Below are 18573 nucleotides of genomic sequence, written 5' to 3' on the forward strand. Positions count from 1 at the left end.
GGGGCAGTTCACATTGCATGGCACATAGTGTCTTTCTTGCAAACCTCTTTATAAGACAGAAATCTTTTGGGGGCAAGTCTCTTCTCCTAAATCTCCTCCTGCTCCCCTTCCAGGAAATGGGGTGGGTTGAGAGTGCAGGACTGCTTCTTTCTTCATCTTTCCCCCACAACAGTTCCTCCTTCTCCAAGGAAGCCCTCTCCTGCCCTGCAGTGTGGCTGGGGTGGCTCCCTTTACCCCACAAAGGGGCGATCACAGCATCTTTCCCTCAAAGATAGCTTCTTCCCTCCAGAAACCTTCATATAACAGCTACCAAGAAGAAATTTTCTCTGTATCATTACAAAATGTACAGATATGTTTTTTTGTGTGTGATTGTATACAGTTATATATCCACTAACTTTCAGAAACTTATTTCATGTACCCAAACCTCATCTCACATACATGAGTGAGAACCAGAGGAGAGGGGACAGTTTGGCTTAGTGGATGAGTGCTTGGACCCTCGGCCTGCCTGGGCTGCCACTCCTGCCTGGGTAACAAGGACAAATTACCTCAAGTCTTTAAGTTTTGGGTTCCAGATCTATAAAATGGGGAACTACTAGTGTCTGTCTCATAGAGTGGGGAGTGGTATATCATTTAACTCTCACACCAGGTACAGTGCTGAGCATTGTTCCTGGCATGTGGTAAGTGCTCCAGAAATATTAGTAATTACTTTTATCTTAGCAATACTTCTACCAGCAAAGAGAATATGTTCCAATCACAAATTTTGTTAAACACTTGTGTAGTTGTTATAAATGTGTCTGCACGTTTCTGTCACTTCATCAAGAGAGGGAGTCGAGTTCCCCTCTTATGCGCTGGCTTTAGGGCTGTGCTCCTGACCAGGTGAATGGGGCAAGGCAACGACGTGCGTCTTCAGAGGCCAGGCTGGAGAAGGCAGTACGGCTCCCACCTGGCTCTTCCCCTTGAGTCTTGGGACGCCTGCCTTTAGAACCCAGATGCACTGCGGTGAGGAGGTCCGGAGCACACGAGAAGACACGTGTGAGGGCACCTGTCCACTGTGCCCACTGAAGTATGTCAGACATGAGTCTGAATACCTTGACTTCATTCATATGATGGTCCACATGATTTTTTTTTTGCAAAATACCTTTATTTGTACGTTCATGTGAACTTCATAATAACTCTGTGGGGCAGGTAGGGTAATATTAGTGCCCCTAGAGATACATGAGAAAAGTCAAGGTTCAGAAAAGCCCAAGGTCACACAGCAACAGCAGAGCTAAGACTAGAACCCAGTTCTGCTCTTTTTCCACAGTACCATGACTTTATGAATGAGCTGCCTAGAACCACATTTCCTGGGTTCTAGTTCAGAAAGTCCCAGAATTCTTCTGAGGCTGGAAGTGCATGGAGTGACATGTGTGTGCACAATTAGGATGCCTGGCCCAGGTCTGTGAGCTGGCAGGCCCACCATGCCATCGGTGAACCCACTTACTCCTAAAAGTGTGGTGTGGGCAATGCTGGGCCTGTGGTCAGCCCCATGCACAGTGGGTTGGTACCTGTCCAGAACAGATGGCAGAACCTGGTAGTGACCCTGTCTCATGTTTAAAGACGTGTATTTGGTAGCCAGTTTGAACTTACTGAAAAATCAAGGTTTTTCACATAACCTAATATAAAACATACACTCCATAGTAGTTATCAGATTTTCAGGAATGCTTTCCTTCCTTTCTTGTCTCCTTTACAATTTAATTAGAATTGAGCATAGAAAGTTGATTAAGAAAAACCAGGTCTCTCCTTTGGTGGTCTGGTTGCATCACTGGCTCTGCCCATGGGAGAAAGGTACTATGGCCTCCCAGCATCTCATCACTCAGAGTGACTTCTAGAGCTGAAGGCACACACACAACAGGCGAGACGCAAGGTAACCTCTGGGGTGTGAGAAAGAAACGTCAAAACTTTTATTTCTGTTCCATTCAACTGAGTCTTTCCTAATTTCTGTTTTGTACACATGCATACACATGCTTATATCTGTATGTGGTATATCCTCAATTTTATTATTTTACAGATAGGAATTTCTGTAAAATTTGGGAAGCATTGCTTGAGAACAAAGCTACTCTTTGAGGCAGGAACTACACCTTTTCTTTGTTTTGTTTTCTGCACAGAAAGCTATGGGCTCCCCGTGGGGCAGTTGCTATGGCCTGAAGTCTTTGGGCTGACCCAGTTGCCTTATGGAAGCACAAGACATGCACTTTCCCCTCCTCTTAAGACTCCTCACCTGCTCCATGATCGTCCTGGCTGCATGGGAAGAGCTGGGGAGCCAGCAGAGAGGGGAGGAAACAGTTGCTCTTTGCCTTTGCTGACTCTGGCTCGGGCAGATTGCTTGTCCAGAGAGAGCCTGTGCATTTCTCCAACCGATTCTTACATGCTTTCTTTTCCAGCTCTGCAAATTTTGGCTTCCCACTCTTCCCCAAATAAATCAGAAGAGTCAGAGTCAGCCTAAAATCACAGGCTCCTGACCCTCCATGCTTGTTTTGAAATTTGAAAGAACTAGCAATTCCAAATAATCCCTATTTGATTGGAAAAGGGGAACAGAGCATGTAAAAGGTCACAGAAGATTTCCTAAGGAGATCATCCCTGACCATGAAAGCTTTGAAAGATTAACTTAGCAAAGAAAGCTATGTTCTGGGGGATGCAGCCACAGTCCAGGGACCAAAGCCTCAGCGACCAGTCCTCCTAGCCCCACACACAGTGTGCAGCAGTGACCCAGGTTGCTGAGCATGCAGGAAACCTTGGATGCCCTGATGCTGGGAAGCTATGTGTTGAGTTAAATCATCTTCCTCCATCAGTGCTCGACAGATTCTGTCCCCTCTTTTAGCTAGATGTATCTAAGTTTACACAGCCTGAAGATTCTAAGCAAGTATTTAAACCTTCTAACAAAAAAATAAATAATAATCTACCCTGGCTGGCGTGGCTCCATGGATTGAAAGCCAGCCTGAGAAACCTAAGGTTGCTGGTTTGATTCCTGGTCAGGTCACATGCCTGGGTTGCGGGCCAGGTCCCCAGTAGGGGGTGCTTGAGAGGCAACCACACACTGATGTTTCTCTCCTTTTCCTTCTTCCCTTCTCCTCTCTAAAAATAAGTAAATAAAATCTTTAAAAAAATTATATGCAAGGGCTATACCATTCCCATCTATGGAGGAAGGAACCAAGTGTGGCTCAGCCTCTATTATTAATAGTAATAATAACAATACTAACTAGACTTGCATAGCTCTTAATTCTATGTCCATCACTCCAAAAATTTAATCCTTCAGCAATTTATGAGGTAGGTTCTTTTATCCCCATTTTTCAGAGGATGAAACAAAGGCTTGGAGGTTGTCATTTGCCTGGGGTCACACATCTACTGAATGGCTGGATTCATACCCCTTGAGGTAGGGCCCAGGATCTTTTTAGTGATCACATCCATCCACATGAAGAACTAGTCAAATTTTAGTCTCTTAAGTCAAATACACGTTTCCCTGTTCTAAACTCTGCATACTCTGATTTGAGTGATTTTAGTTTGCTTAAAATTTTCACATCTAGAGCTCCTTATTTGAAGAGCCCTTTCCAATCTCACTCTGAGGCTGAAGGTTAGAAGTTCTGCTTCTCTTCTGGTTATCACATCCATGCCCTTAGCTTCCTGGAGAAATTATTTTGCAGGCTAATTTATTGGGAAATCATTTTGCTAGCTTCTGCATGTGCCATTATGGACAGTAGAGTTCATCTAAGAAACACCCTGGGAGGTTGACCCAGAAACTGTGGGCTGGGCTTGGAGAACCAGAAAAGGTTTCCATGGGGCAGTCTGCTTTGTCAGAACTGCCCTGGACAAGTAAACCATCCACCTGCCTTTAAAGACTTCCTTGGGAAACATGGCAACTCTAGACACAGCTCCTCCTTATGGCTGACACTGGTCACCGGCAGGAAGTTCCCTTTTCTAATCTAAAACTTTTTCTCCTTTAGGTTAACGGTAAACATCCAGATGCCTATTTTACTTGCATTATCTCCTTCAACTTTAATCAGCCCCACAAAGAAAGTGCTATTATTAGCCCCTTTTGTAGGTGAAGCTAAACATAGATAGGTTAAGTAACTTGCCCCAAGTCAACTAGTTAGTGGCACAGCCTGGATTTGAATGTGGACAATCCCTCTCCAGGGCCCAATTTGTAATGCTGTGATGGGCGGTCTCCCTTCGAGGGTCCATGTCCTGTATACAGGACCCTGTGCTGGAGGGCAGACCCATTTGTGGCCTCTGCCTCACAGAAATGAATGCCTGTTATTGCATTGCCTCGGCCTTAAAAAAAAACACCACCAAAACAAAACAATAATTAGCTTTAAAACCCCTCAAGTTCAATGTTCATTGAATGTAGGAGGTGACTAATTGTGGTGGGGGATACTTTGAAGGGCATAAACAAAATCATGGGCTGGAGTGGAAGATGAAAGGCCATTGTGGTCTCCCCAGCTTCAGGGCAGAGGTCCCTGCAGCCAGATGGCCTCGTTCTGGGCTTGGACTCCCCGTGGTCCTGCTTTCCTGTGCTTTCATCACCTTGGTGCTCACCTGGCACCTCCGGCACCTTGGGCCCTCCTCTCCAGCTTCCTGTTTCCCGTGGCTGTGTGCAGGGTGCAGTGATCACGGCAAAGTTCTACACCTGACCCACACTTACCTGGGTACTCTGGTTGGTGGGACTTGCTTTCTAACAGTTTAACCAGAGGTTTTGAGAGGTTAAACTTTCCCAACCTCTGATCATCAAAGTAGGAACACTATTGCTCTGCCAACAGCATACTCATTTGTGTGAAAGAAATAGGGAATAAATATTGCTAGCAAAAATCATAAATGAAGCATTTCTTCATGACCACTGAAGTGAACTTAAACATGTATATCTACACACATCTGTTAAGACTGGGCTGGAACTTGCTCAACAAGTGCAATAAGAAGAATTAGAGTGGCCCCATATTTTATTTGTTTCTGAGGAAGTACATGCGTTTTAAAAATGCTGCACCTGACATGATGGATATGTTCTTCAGTGCTGTCCCTGTTTGAATGCTTCCTCTTCACACTGCAGTCAGAATAATATTTTTAAAACACAAGCCTGACCATATCACCCCCTCCTGAAAACCCTACAAGAGCCCCCCATTACGGTGATGCTCAAGTGCAAGGTTGTGACAAGACTTGCCCAGGCCCCCACTTTGCCCTTCGCTCCCTTTCTCTTCATAACTTCTTGCTCTCTATTCTTCACTCGTACTTCCGCCACTTCCCAGCCTTACACATCTGTCCTCTCTGCCCCCGACTCACTCTCTCTTACCCCCCTCTAGGCCACACATTTCTCCTTTGCCTGACTAATCCTATTCATCTTCCTGGATCCTCACGGAAGCCCCATCCCCATTAAATTAGGCCAGGGGCTATCGATGGGCTCCCCATCCTGGCCTTATCACCTTTTATTGAACTTACACATGTCATCGGCCATCTCTTTGGGCAGCTTCATGAGGGCAGAGAATGGGGTCTGTCTTATTCACTGTTGTATCCCCATTGCCACACACAGGATGTGACATAGAGTAGAAGTCCATCAATATTTATTGAATGAATAAATTTACCCATGGTATCTATAAGATCTATTGAACTGCTTTTATAAAAACTTACAAATAAGAGGATCACAAAATAACTACCCATTACTGAACCAGACTGCTGTAGAAAGCCGTTAAAATATGTATATAACATGGTCCCCTAGTTCCTCATCTTGACCAAGGGAGGCAGCTACCCTGTCATTAGCTCCTCCTTGCATTACCCAAAGTGGGCTATCAGTCTTCCCGAAAACTCAGAACCATGGTATTTAGGTTACTCTCCTAAGCCTTACCTGGGAGTTCTCAAAACATGGTTGTCCTGGGTCTTATGATCGAAGTGTCAAATGTGTTCAAAATGAAACCAAAGCTAATGCATTCACTTCCTTAACCATGGACAGACAAGCACTCACTTGGCATGGATTTTGTTTTGGATTGTGGTCTAGGAATCAGTTTCCTGTTGATTACAGGACGCAAAACATGCCCGTATTTTACACAGACATATGCTCCCTAACTGATTCTGTCCAGGCAGTGGCTTTCGAAGCTCACTTTGTCTCCCATGCCCAGCCCCAACTCCCACTCCAGGAGACATTTGGCAACGTGTGGACTCATTTTTGATTGTCACCATTTGGAAGGGATGCTACTGGCATCTGGTGGGTAGAGTCCAGGGAAGCTGCCAAACATCCTACAATGCACAGGACGGCCCCCACAACAGGGAGTGATCTCACCCAGAGTGTTTGCAGAGCCAAGGCCAATGGGCCCTGAGAGGAGAAGACAATCTCAGCACAAGAACTAGGCCCTGTTTGTCTGTGTGGTGCTTTCCCAGATGCATGGAAATAAAGCAGAAGAGAATAAGTTAAAAGCAATAAGGTGGCTGTGGTTATCTCCCTGCCTATGGTTTAGAAATTAAGATGCACAGCCTGTGTTTAACACAGAATAATTTGGTGTGGAGAGGTTTCCTAGGTAGAGCCCAGACGCGGATTCATGAATTTCCTATGGAAATCTCACAATATAAGGCATTTAGCATGGAATTGAAAAGACTCTTGAGTATAAAAGGAATTTTGGTGAATTCAAAATCATATTTGTTTTCCACATTGAAAATGTTCACATCATTTTCTTTTCCTAAGATTATAACCATTTGGACGAAGATATTCACTTGAAATGCAGGTGAAATGTAAACTGCTACTCTTCTACACAGACAGTCCAGTGTATTTATACTTAATCCATAAAGGCATGATGTTACAAAACACATTTGTATATTGTGAAGCCATCTGGCATCAAATTTTCCAATTTATAGACAACTTTGTATTTACATAGCAAATTAGTAAATCAACCATTTTCTCCGGTTTATAAAAGGTCACTGAGGCACACACACAGTGTGTATAAAAGCAGATAAGGCTGATAATACACATTTACAGTAGATACAAATTAATCTTTTATATTTAAGAAAATCCTTTTTTGTATATTTTTTTTCTGTATCAGACTCCCCACTGTTAGCAGGCTATCCCATGCTTGTTTATTGCTTTTTGGCTCACTGATTTAATAATCACTTCGGGGTTTTTTTACACATATGAATTACTATGTTCTTATCTCTTTGGCTAATGCAAATGTGATAGAGTGGATGAAAGAAAAAGATAAACTAATTCAGTATTACAGTTCTCTATTACAGTTCTGACTGGTTGATATTAGTTGTTCGTAGCCCCCAGTGGATTAAGCAACACATAACTCACTTTATACACTACAGCGATCAGTCCTGAGTCTTGCATTACTCCATTTGGGCATGAATGGGCAAAGTAAACAAGATATCACATTTTTGGTGAGGTCTAGAATCCTTGGCCTTCCTTTTAGAAAGAATGATGTCACCAGCATCTTAAGCGTCTTAGATTTTAAAATCTCAACTCCAAACTGCGTGTGACTTCCAAGGGAGCGTTGCAGACAGAGTGGCAGATCACCAGAGCTAACCACCGTGCGTTATCCTGGTCTGGAATGAGGAATGAATCTCAGCAGACAAGCACTGGAGAATCTTCATAAAACTTACAGAAAGCAAAAGAACTGCCCTCCACTCCTCCCACAATTCTACTGTGTTATGTTCAAAAAAGAAGGTTAGGTTTAATTAAAAAAAACCAGACATAGCAAATAACCCAGGGTCTAAATAAAAGACTAAAAGTGGCCCATGATATCACAAGGGATGGCTATTCTTCTTACAGCATTTATATTCACAGTAGAACTGAAAAGTACACACTAAAAATGTTCCTTCACATAAATAAAAACCCTGATTGCTTTAATGCCACAAATAAGACAAATCAAATGAGAAGTGCTCTGTTAATATTAACTCATTTGAAATAATCTTTGAAAACTACTTAAAGGTATAGGCTATCCTCCTTGTGCTTCCTAAGATTCTTAAAGGAACAGAAGAAAACTGGATTTCCTTTTCCAAGGGAGACTATTCTGTTCTTTAAAGGAACAAAAATTCTTCAGTCTGTTGCCATTCTCAGATATGTTGGGGGGGGGTTTATTTTGGGGAATAAAAAAAATGTATTAATGTAGAAGGGCTAGCCTTCGTTCAAAAAAATTAATTGGCTTCAGTACAAAGAGAAAGAAATGGCTCTAAGGGCAAAATTCAAGTATGGTGACCAATTTTTTAATTGTAAAGTAGGTGCAACATTTAAAAAAAAATGTTACAGCACTGCATGACCTGTAATGCTAACAATATTTACAATGACTGCTTACACGAAACCATAGAACTGTAAAAGAGTAGGGGGGAAAAGCTGTGTAGACTGAAACAACACCTAGTACCCACGTCGAAGCCATGAGCAGCCAGTGAAATCATGGGTGCAGACATACTTTACATGGTCTGCTGATGTAAAGTACACACAGGTGGGGGGGCACAGACCCAGTTAGTTTAGAATATCAAAAAAAGAAGGCGTGGTCGACACAAACTCAGTCTGAAGACAAAAAAAAAAGGCTATGAAAACCTCTGCATATCAACACCCCCACCCCCAATGCACAGACATGGGCACCTCTCTGAATAAAAACAACCATGTAAACGAAACAGTAGAGAAGCAGATTGGTGCAGAAAAATGGACAACATTAATGGTTTTAACATACCAAACACATCAACTTATAACAAAAAATATGCCAACTAAACCACACACAAGATTACTGGAGGTACCTACATGAAGGACTGGGCAGGCCATCCCACCACTGTATGAAGGACAAACCCCCTGAAGGGGGTTGAAGGACCAACCTACCCCCTGAAGGAAGGGTGCCTGCCTGAGGGCCACCAGGCCACGGTGGCCCGCTGCATGCCAGCAGGCTTGGGGGTAGGGCCGAGGGTGGGAGTGGGAAGGACACAGAGACACAGGAGACCTGGGGAAAGAATTAAGAACTGTTGATATTAACAGTGAGCTCAGGTGCAGTGCTCTGTGCTGTGGCCCCAAGAAACTAATCAGAGGAATGACCTTGGTCTCCTTTTTCCTGAGTTACTAGAACTCTGCCACATCACAGGACTGAGGAGTTTGGGGTGGGATGAGAGGAGGAGTGCGGGAGGTGGTGGGCATTTGGGGGCCAGGGTCAGCTAGGCGGGGCCTCCCAGCAGCCGGATCTTTTAGGCTGTTGAGTGAGCCCCAGGCTAGGGGGACAAGGCAGTGCTCCCTAAGAGTATAAGGATTTGGGGGTGGAGGCTGGTAGTAATAAGAATAAAGGAATAATGGACTTCTTTTGACAACTCATCAACAGAAGTCAGGCTGGAGGCCTGAAAATTTGCTCAACTGCCTGGGAGATAAGGTTATATCACCACTACAAAAATTGTGAAAAAAAAAGACGGAAAATTATGTTGTGCTACATTTCTTATTAATAACCTTGTACTTTACAATGGCTCACAGTTTTAGGTTTGTATACTTGTAATGTAGTATTTTCTTTCTACATTTGTTTCAATTTTTTTCTTAATATAATATAAATAATTTGGTTAATAGATTTAACCTGCACATTTAGCCACATTAATATATATATAAGAATCTGTTAATGGTATAAATAATTCTTTAAATAAAATAAATCTGATATGTTACATAATACTGATAAAAAATTACCATTGCTAATAATTTTGTAAGCCACCTTAACTTCTGGTTTAAGTAATATTGATGAATGGATATATGAAATTTGCTTTGATGATTCATATTTCTTTTTGCTATTAAAGAAAAACTGAATTATAATCAACCTTGCTTCTGATAGTGATTTCAAAGAGGGGCTTTAGCCTCCGTGTCTTGGAACAGAAAGTTTCACCTTGCCAGGCACTGTCTGCAAAAAAACTGAACTCTGAGCCTCGGTGGCGGTGCAGCATCAACTATGTAGTTCCACAGGTGGCTACTGAATGTTGCCTACATAAATGACTGAGTAAAATAGTCCTCCTAAGATTTCTTTATAAAACCTATTCTACTTTAAAACTTAGGTAAAAAAAATATGCAACAAATGGTTGCAGTTTCTGAATTCTTAATTTAGACCTGTGAGCCCTCATCCCTTTAGAAATCTGCAAGGTTTCAATCTCCTGGACACCCGAAGTCCAGTCCAGAGCTTCCAGGCCAGGTTCATTGCAAACAGACAATAGAAGTGGACACTCGGTGGTGTGCAGTGCATGTCATAATTCAGGGAATACAGCATCATGCCTCTTCTCTGCTGTTAAATACAAAAACAGCATCTTTTACATTATCATAGAAAAGCATTTAGGTTGTATTTTTATTTATCACTTTACACTGGTAGTCTCTGGTAGGTGTACTCCATAGAAACCAAAGAATTTTGTACACTATTTCTTTGTACAATAAAAGATAAAGTGTGCATTAAGTACGCTTGTACATGACAATATTGTACAATATTTACATTTCTGATATCGCCATGAAATTCTGTATTTTCTATATACAACATTGAAAATTCTTCAGAAACATTTGGACTATTTCTTATAATCACAATTTTAGTATTATAGAAAAAAGAGTTTCTTAGTAATCTCTTGACCACTTATTACTCTCATTATTCAGGGATTTTGATTGTGTTTTCCGGCATTCATTACCTTTCCTGACCAAAAAAATACTGTATCACGTTTCCTTTAGCACCCTGTGGCGGCGGTAGCTCTCTGCCAGAGTATAAACATCGACACAACAGTGGCTGGATCAATACCTATCTATAGATATGTCTGTGCACATCCCTCGAATAAACACTGTGCGTGGCGGAGCAGTCCCTGTTATCTGGAGATCTTCCTCCTCTTGGGTTTGGGGGGTCTCATTTGTCTGTCTCCCTGGGGGATTTGGTGAACCTGGAAATACAGAGGCGGGACAAAACAACAACAGAGGTTGAAATCAGAAAGATCGTATGATTTCTGATAAAGAAACAGAGTAGAGAAATAAACTCAGGCTTTCATTTTCCAATCACTGCTATCGTGGGGCATTCAAAATGTTGACCAAAACCCTAGATCTCCGCGTGCCCACAGTCACTACAGAACAGGAGGGTCCTGGAAACTTCTAAGCAGAGCACATTCTGTGGGCCCCCCAAACACTGGAATGTACAGGAGGAATTGGAAAAATTCATGTGTGGAAAATGTGATGGGTAGTTGCTCCTGCCACTGTCCATTAAAGATGAAAACAAGACCTTTCCTGTCAGAGAGCTCCCGATCATCGAGTTCACTAGAATCTGCCAAGTGGGTAAACACACACCAATCATGTTTTTTCTTCACTCGATCATACTACTTCTTTTACAGCTACTAAGAAGGGTCAATGATAGTAAGAACTTTGGCCCAAGGCAGTTTATGTGTGAGAAGAGTCAGGATGGAAAGTAGAACACCACCACCATCTGTTGGCAAATGGAAGCCTGTGTAGTCTGGGAAGAGCAATTAATACAACTCATCTTTATCACCTAACACAGAAACTAGCAGGTTTCAGGGCTGTGTATCAGACTGAGCAGAGGGGAGGCATTCACAGAGAATGTATGAGATAGCAGGTATGGTGCTGAGGGACAGAGGGCAGGTGCTAGGAGGGTGATTGGGTGCCCTGTGTGGTATGGTAACTACTAATAAGAGAGGGCAAAGTCAAGACCCAGGAAAGGCAGGATGGACCCAAGGCAGCAGCATAGCAAATGCTTAACAACCAGCTCCCTGTGGAGGGACAAAAGTTCATTGTAGCATGAGCCAGTTTCCAGGGTGTAAATACTTCTACCGTGGCGAATTTCAAGCTACCAATGTGATGCCACAAAATTTAGAGTTAGGAAGAGATATGAACAATCAGCTCTTGAGATCCACTACAAGCTGGCTCTATTGTATGTTTTAAAAATAGTATCTATATAACAGCAAAGGCCAATGCTCTTCAGGGTCAAATGCAGAAAACTTTTTCAAAAATAATATTTAAAGTTTTAAAATAACATTTATGAGTTTTTCAAACTGCCTCATTTTCCTACCCCCTTCATACACATTTTTAAAATCATTAGTTTCTGATAAGGAGCTATAACTGAAAACTGTTTTATAACCCAGGAAAAAAGCCTTTACTTAAGAATGTAAATTAGTAATCCCTGGGCCAAATGTGGCCTGAAAAAGTATTTTGTTTAGCAGCCATATGATGTTTTAATATTTTAAAAACAGTTGTCAACACTTAAAAAAAGAGGGAGGGAGGGAAATTTTATTTCTACATTTCTGGCATCTCACAAAAATAGGAAAATCTTGCAACACTGGTACAATTTTCCATACAGTGCAGATCTGCCAGAGCTTGGAAAAAGGCTCTCCTCTGGACACAGCACACTCCCAGGGTTGCCGCAGTCCCTATCACTCCAACCGCCCGCTGGCCACGAAGGCCCAATGCTGTGAGCAGACACTAGTGAGATGCTCATCAAACCCATTTTCTCTTCTTCCTGAGCAGGCATATGATATAATGTTGAGAGGGCCACGTGCTTGGGTCAGGCCAGGAAAGTCAGCAGAAGTGATGAGCATCCAGGCCTCACCCATAAAACCTATCCTGGTGACTACCTCTGTGTACACTCTTCTCTCAGCGGCTGGGCTGGATGCAAAGGATATAATGGGGCACTCTGAGGCTCTAAGGAATAGTGGACACTAGATACAGAACGAACTTGAGCTGCTGAGTAACTGTGTGGAGCAAGACCTTCGCCAGCTAGAATCAGACCTGCATGAGCTTTTACCGTGTTGAGTCTCTGAGACTGAGACTGATGGGTGGTAGGCAGCCTACTCTCTGACCAGTGCATCTGGTGGGCATTTCTCAGCCCACTCACATTGCTGTTTTTCTCATACCTAACGCACCTGACCTATTGACATTGTTTGGTCCTAGAAGGTTGAATGTATAATCCCTGTTCTAGACTTTCCCTGTAATTCTATCAGGAAATTTAACATCTCAGGGCCTCACTTGACCCATTTGTGAAAGGATGGGTTGGATTACAGAGTCTTTAAAGCCCATAAAAATCCAGACACTCTGTGAATGTATACTGTGTATCTGTGATGCAACAGCTACTGGATGGGTTTCAGATAACCTTGTTAACACAAAGCGTCAAGTAAAAGTAAAAGAAATGACCTTTCATAGCTGAGTAGCTTTAGATAATTCACGTTTTTAGAGAGATTCCCCAAATTATATTTTAAGGGTTTACATTAGGGGATGGGAGGATAATGATCACATTGCTCACATTCAACACTAGTACATGCACTGTTTAATAAAGAAAAAGTAGACACTACTTCTTTAAAGCAAGAGGTTATAGTGTTAGTTAATTTAGTAACAGAATTTCATGCTGAATATTTTATTTTTTTTTAGGTAACAGCAGAAGGGAAATGAGAGGTCTACATACTCTTGATCTTGACCCTGTTGTTCAATTTCACTTTTCATTCTAGGGACTGAGTGAAATTTGCGCTACTGAACATTTAGCCAACACTGATGAGTGGTCACCACTACTCAGAGTCCAATGCCGAAAGCTGCGGTTTGAACTTCAATACTTTCCTGCTCACATTTTAAAAGAATGCTATGTAGAACACCCCCCCCTCCAAAGTTACTTATATCAGAAAAACACACAGTTAATAGTGCTAGGTTATTTTTTTTAATTACTTTGAATGTTTTCAATATTAGTTTTTTTTAAGCCTAGTAATTTAGCATTGTTACGTGAGTTGCTTGACAATACTTAGAGGCTTCAGCAAAAAAGTGTAATACAATTTATTTTCAAAGAAACACAATATAATGGAAAAATAAATTAACTTACAGTCCCAGACATTTTGTCCAGTTCACTCATGGCCTCATGAATAGCAGCTTCTAAATGGTTATTTAGCTTTCCACTTCTAGAATTAATGAAAATAACACATCAGATTAATAGATTAAAGAAACAAAAGTGCAATTTAATTCCCTAATCAGAAAACAGAAGTACCAATTCCACCAGAGAAAATCAACTTATATTTGCATTTGGAAAATTCAGATGACAAAGCACTCTGGAATTCTCACCACTGAATACTGATGATAAAGTAGCAGAATTATGGGGCAAAAATGGATGCGTGACTGGGGAAATGGATTCTTCCCCCTTCCACGTGCTTCCTCCTGATAATTTTGCAAGAAATTTGGGCCACGGGTCTCCTTTCCCATAGATGCAGCTTGTTTTCCCAGATTCCAGCCTGCCCTGCATTGCTTCTTGTCCTGGCCTGTTTCTTTGCAGGCAGCCAGGCGATGTGGCCAAGAGGAAGGGCGGAGGGGCTGAATTGCAGGCTCTGGCCACTAGGGTGCTCCCTCTGCCCTCTCTGGAGCTACTAGCTTCTGGAGTCTAGCTAACGAAGGCTGATATCCAGATGGGAAACGGTTAACTCACCACACCCGAGGCTCCTTCCAAGCCTGGGCCCCCCACATTTTCCCCAAAACCAAAATAGCCTAACCATTTGAACAGATAAAGAATGACGGTCTCAGAGTGTCTGCCACTTGTACGACCTTTTCTCCCCACTCGGCTTCTGTTATGCATGTTTGTATAACACACGCAGTACATCTGCCTGTATTGAAACACATCTAGGAAGCTGTTGAACTACAATCAGGCAAATCCATACTATCCAGTTCCGTAGGTATGTGCCCTTTGTCCATTCTGTTAACCTATTTCCCCTTCTTTACACATATAAATAATCACCCAATTATTCTGCATAAGGTCATTCATTTCATTTACCTTGTCCTGACAATGACTAGAAAAGCTGCAAAGGTAAAACTTTTTAAAATTGTACTTCAGCATCTACGTGGAGATTGGATTTAAAATTGTGGGGGAATCTGTCTCACAGTCCCATGTAATTTGGTCAAAATGTGTTTAAATACGCATGTGAACTTTAGAGAAATGCCTTTAGATGAGGCCATCCGGTTTACCATAGTCCTCACCAGGTTTTACCCTTATATACCAGGGCTGGGCAAGTCACACATTCAGTTTCTGTGTACACCTTGGGAACTTGGAGTCTTCCATCCCTGGGTAGTATATGGCTAGGCACATCATGGATGCCTATATTTACTAAATAAAAATATGTGTCCGAAGGCAGCACAACAGCTCTATATTTTGGAAAACATATAATATACACTTGTCAGTTTAACTGAAAGGAAAGATTAATGTCTCGGTTTTAACTATATTATAAGGGTAATATAGCACCCAAACCCTCCCACTTGCCTTTTGCTGACCTGTAAGCCTCTAGCTTTCATATTCTCCCCATTTATTTTTAGAAATGGAAACAATGCAGAAAAGTGCATAAAATAAATTACTGCTAACAAACCCATTTCCAAGAACAAACCTGTTAATAAATTACATATTTTCTTTAAGTCTTTTTTTAAAATTATTTTATTGTTGTTCAATTACAGTTGTCTGCATTTTCTCCCTCTTTAAGTCTTTTTTATTTGAAAAATTAAAGCTAAAGTTCCCATTTGTCATCAATTTCTGGTCCCATTCTCTCCCACCCTCCTCCCCAAAGGCAACTGTGTTGTATATCCTTCCAGAATGTTTTCACATTTTATATAATATATCCCATGAACAATACCTAGTATTATTGTGTTGGTTTTTGGAATCTAATGAACAAAATAAACTAGAAAACAAAATAGAAACAGACTTATTAATACAGAGAACTGACAGACAGCTGTCAGAGGGGAGGGGTTGCAGGGCTGGGTGAAAAAGGTGAAGGGATTACCACCACCCACCAAAAAAAACCCCACTGCAAACTCATAGATATAGACAACAGCATGATGATTACTAGAAGGAAAGGGGGTGGGAGGAGGCAGGAGGGTATTGGGGGCGGATAAATGGAGATGGAAGGAGACTTGACTTGGGACGGTGAATATACAATATAACATACAGATGATATATTATAGAATTGTACACCTGAAACCTATGTACTTTTATTAGTCAATGTCACCCCAATAAGTTCAGTAAAAAAAAATATATATATATATACACATACAGAAAAGTTGTCCTGATATACACACTATTCTGCAACTTATCTTCCCCTGACCTTATCACTATTTTTGAGCACTGTCCAAGTTGATACAACCTATTTATACACTGTCTTTTATTACCTACCCATTCTGGGTTTTAAGAGGCCTTGGTTATTTTGGGGAGTCAGTCTGCCTTGTTTCCCAATGAGGAGTTTGCTAAGCACGATGCTGGGTGGCTGGGCAGGAACCCGGCCCCAGGACCAGGCCAGGTGGGGGCAGGTTGGCCGAGGTTTCTGTGGGCTGTTGGAGGCAGACTTGAGAGTGTCATGCATGCCTAGTTGTTCAACGGTATTACTCCTTGTGTGATGTGTTGAGTAGATTTATCCTACTCTTTTCTTTTGTATTGAAAAATATGAACAGAAGTTTTAAAAATATTTATTTGTTATGCATTTGATTATAAGATCTTATGGGTTTAAAATTGACTACATAAAACCCTGAATGTCTAAACAGAAGGTAAAATGTTTCCATAAAAAAAATCAGAAAATCTTGTTTCTCTCACCTTTACCTTAAAAAAATAGCTATTTATTGAAAATATTCTAAGTGCCAAGAATTGTGTTAAATCTTTATGTACATTATCTTATTAAACCTATAAAACAATCCTAAAAATTAGATATTGTGACAACTGTTTGTATTCAATACTTCATGATTTTTGAAGGAGAATTGGTAAAACCAATTCTAATTTTGTAATGAGGAAGATGGATATTTAATACCATTTAGTTTTCAAAAGTAGTAAACAAAGAGTCATAAAAAATTTTAACTATTAAACATTACAATAACATTACCATTAAATTACATAAATAATTCAACATTACTTGTCAAATGAAAAGATAGAGTTTTAGGAGTTTGTGATCTCATTCTTCAACAAGATATTTAAAATGTTTGTAAATATCTTTGATTAATTTAAACTAAATTAGTACAATATTATTTTTCTTTGACAAACTTAAGTAGTTAATAGAGGAAGAAAAGACTACTTTGCAAAAGAGAATAGACACCGAGGTGTGGGATATGAAACTACTTGAATGTCAAATTTGCAGACCAATTTTTATACTCACTTGTCAGGTCAGGGAAAAATGAACTTAAAAAAAAGGGAGAAAAAAACTCCGTGAGTGCCAGAAATGAACTATTGGTCAAAATTCGGTCCTCCAGCCAGAGGGCTTCCCTGCGGTGTCTCTTCTACTGTTTCTTCCACTCTATACCCTGCTGACATTTAATAAACATTTTTACTAATGGACACTCTAAAGCCTACTTAACTAAGCAATAGATGTTCATATAATCACATTTCTAGTTATTAATGGAAATAATTGTCACGTTTCATCTTCATTACATATATTGTTACATATTATCCTTGACTTCACAAAAAAAAAGCCAGGTACACGTCTGTGAACAGTAGAAGTAAGAGGGAAGTAAGAAATGGCACGTTGCTCTACGCTGTCAGTTTAAAATTTAGGCAACTTCATGTAGAACAGAATGAATTCAGGTAAGACAAGCGTGAAGAACCTCAGATTCCGAAACTCAACTCATAGAGAAAGTATGCAGATATAAGGCAACTTTACACACTAAGTTTCATTTCTTGGTTTTAAAGTAAAAGTGTGGTTTATTTTATTACTTATCCTTTTTCAGCTTCATAAAAATCAGGCTATCAAATAATTTCTTTGTACAAATAAGACAGAAGATTTGATCCTCACTTAAATGAAAACCATAACATGTCTAAAAGCTATGGAATTTTTTCTTAAAGCAATTGCCTCTTTTAAGTACAAGATGACTCTTGAGTAGTGTCTTCAATAAATATGTTAATATTTCTTTTGTGATTCGACTATAAGCACATAAACTTAAAGATATTTTTATCGTACAATTTGTAGGATACTGAGTATTAAAATGAGTACATAAAGCTTTAAACATTTAACATGGTGGTAGAATGTTTCAACTGGCAAAAAGATCAGATAATTTTGTTTTACCTGTATCTTTATAACAAAAATAACTATTTAGTAAATATTTGTAATGTTCCAAGTATGGTGCTAAGGCTCTAATTATGTTATCTATGTTACAAAAATCCTAAGAGGTAGATAAAAATACATCTCTTTTAGAGATGAATAATTTAGGCTCAGAGAGGTTAAGCAACATACCCGAGGGCACAGAAAAATGAAGTGAAAGCAACAGGATTTCATCTCGGGTCAAAAACCAACCTCTTTGCAATCTTGTTCCAAATGCCATCTTCCCCTTTCAGACTCTTCCTCTCTTCTTTCCCCCTTACTCTACAAAAACAGTCAAACCTTTGTAATCTGAAAAACTCTTCCACTGTTATTTTCAGGAACCTCTCACATTAATGGTAGAGACCAAGGGCTACTTTGCTTTTCTACTGACCAGTCCAATGGGAACTGCGTTCACTGAGGTTACTGCCGGCCTCCAGATTGCCCGGTTCAGTGGAGATTGTTCAGTTCTCGCTGTACTGGGCCTCTGTGGGGCATTTTGTCATCCCGAAATGTTTAGTCCTTGGCTTCCAACACTCTACTCTCCTACCCCTGATTCTCCCCCTCCTTGCTGATCAT

General features: G+C 40.8%; 1 protein-coding gene across 6 annotated transcripts in view; it reads right to left on the reverse strand.

Annotated features, from left to right (window-relative positions):
* Positions 1-9400: 9400 nt before the first annotated feature.
* The window catches only part of MBD5 (methyl-CpG binding domain protein 5), a 471857-nt gene continuing 462684 nt past the window's right edge, over positions 9401-18573 (reverse strand). For all 6 annotated transcript variants that reach the window (XM_045831183.1, XM_045831164.1, XM_045831211.1 and 3 more), the window contains 2 exons: positions 13794-13869; positions 9401-10869 (listed from right to left, as the gene is read on the reverse strand). In XM_045831183.1, the coding sequence (XP_045687139.1) occupies positions 10798-10869; positions 13794-13869 (148 nt within the window). In that variant the 3' untranslated portion in view covers positions 9401-10797. The remainder of the gene's footprint in view (positions 10870-13793; positions 13870-18573) is intronic.

This window comes from Phyllostomus hastatus, unplaced genomic scaffold (assembly GCF_019186645.2).
Source record: "Phyllostomus hastatus isolate PE091 unplaced genomic scaffold, TTU_PhHast_1.1 phas_contig_1, whole genome shotgun sequence".
Taxonomy (NCBI): domain Eukaryota; kingdom Metazoa; phylum Chordata; class Mammalia; order Chiroptera; family Phyllostomidae; genus Phyllostomus; species Phyllostomus hastatus.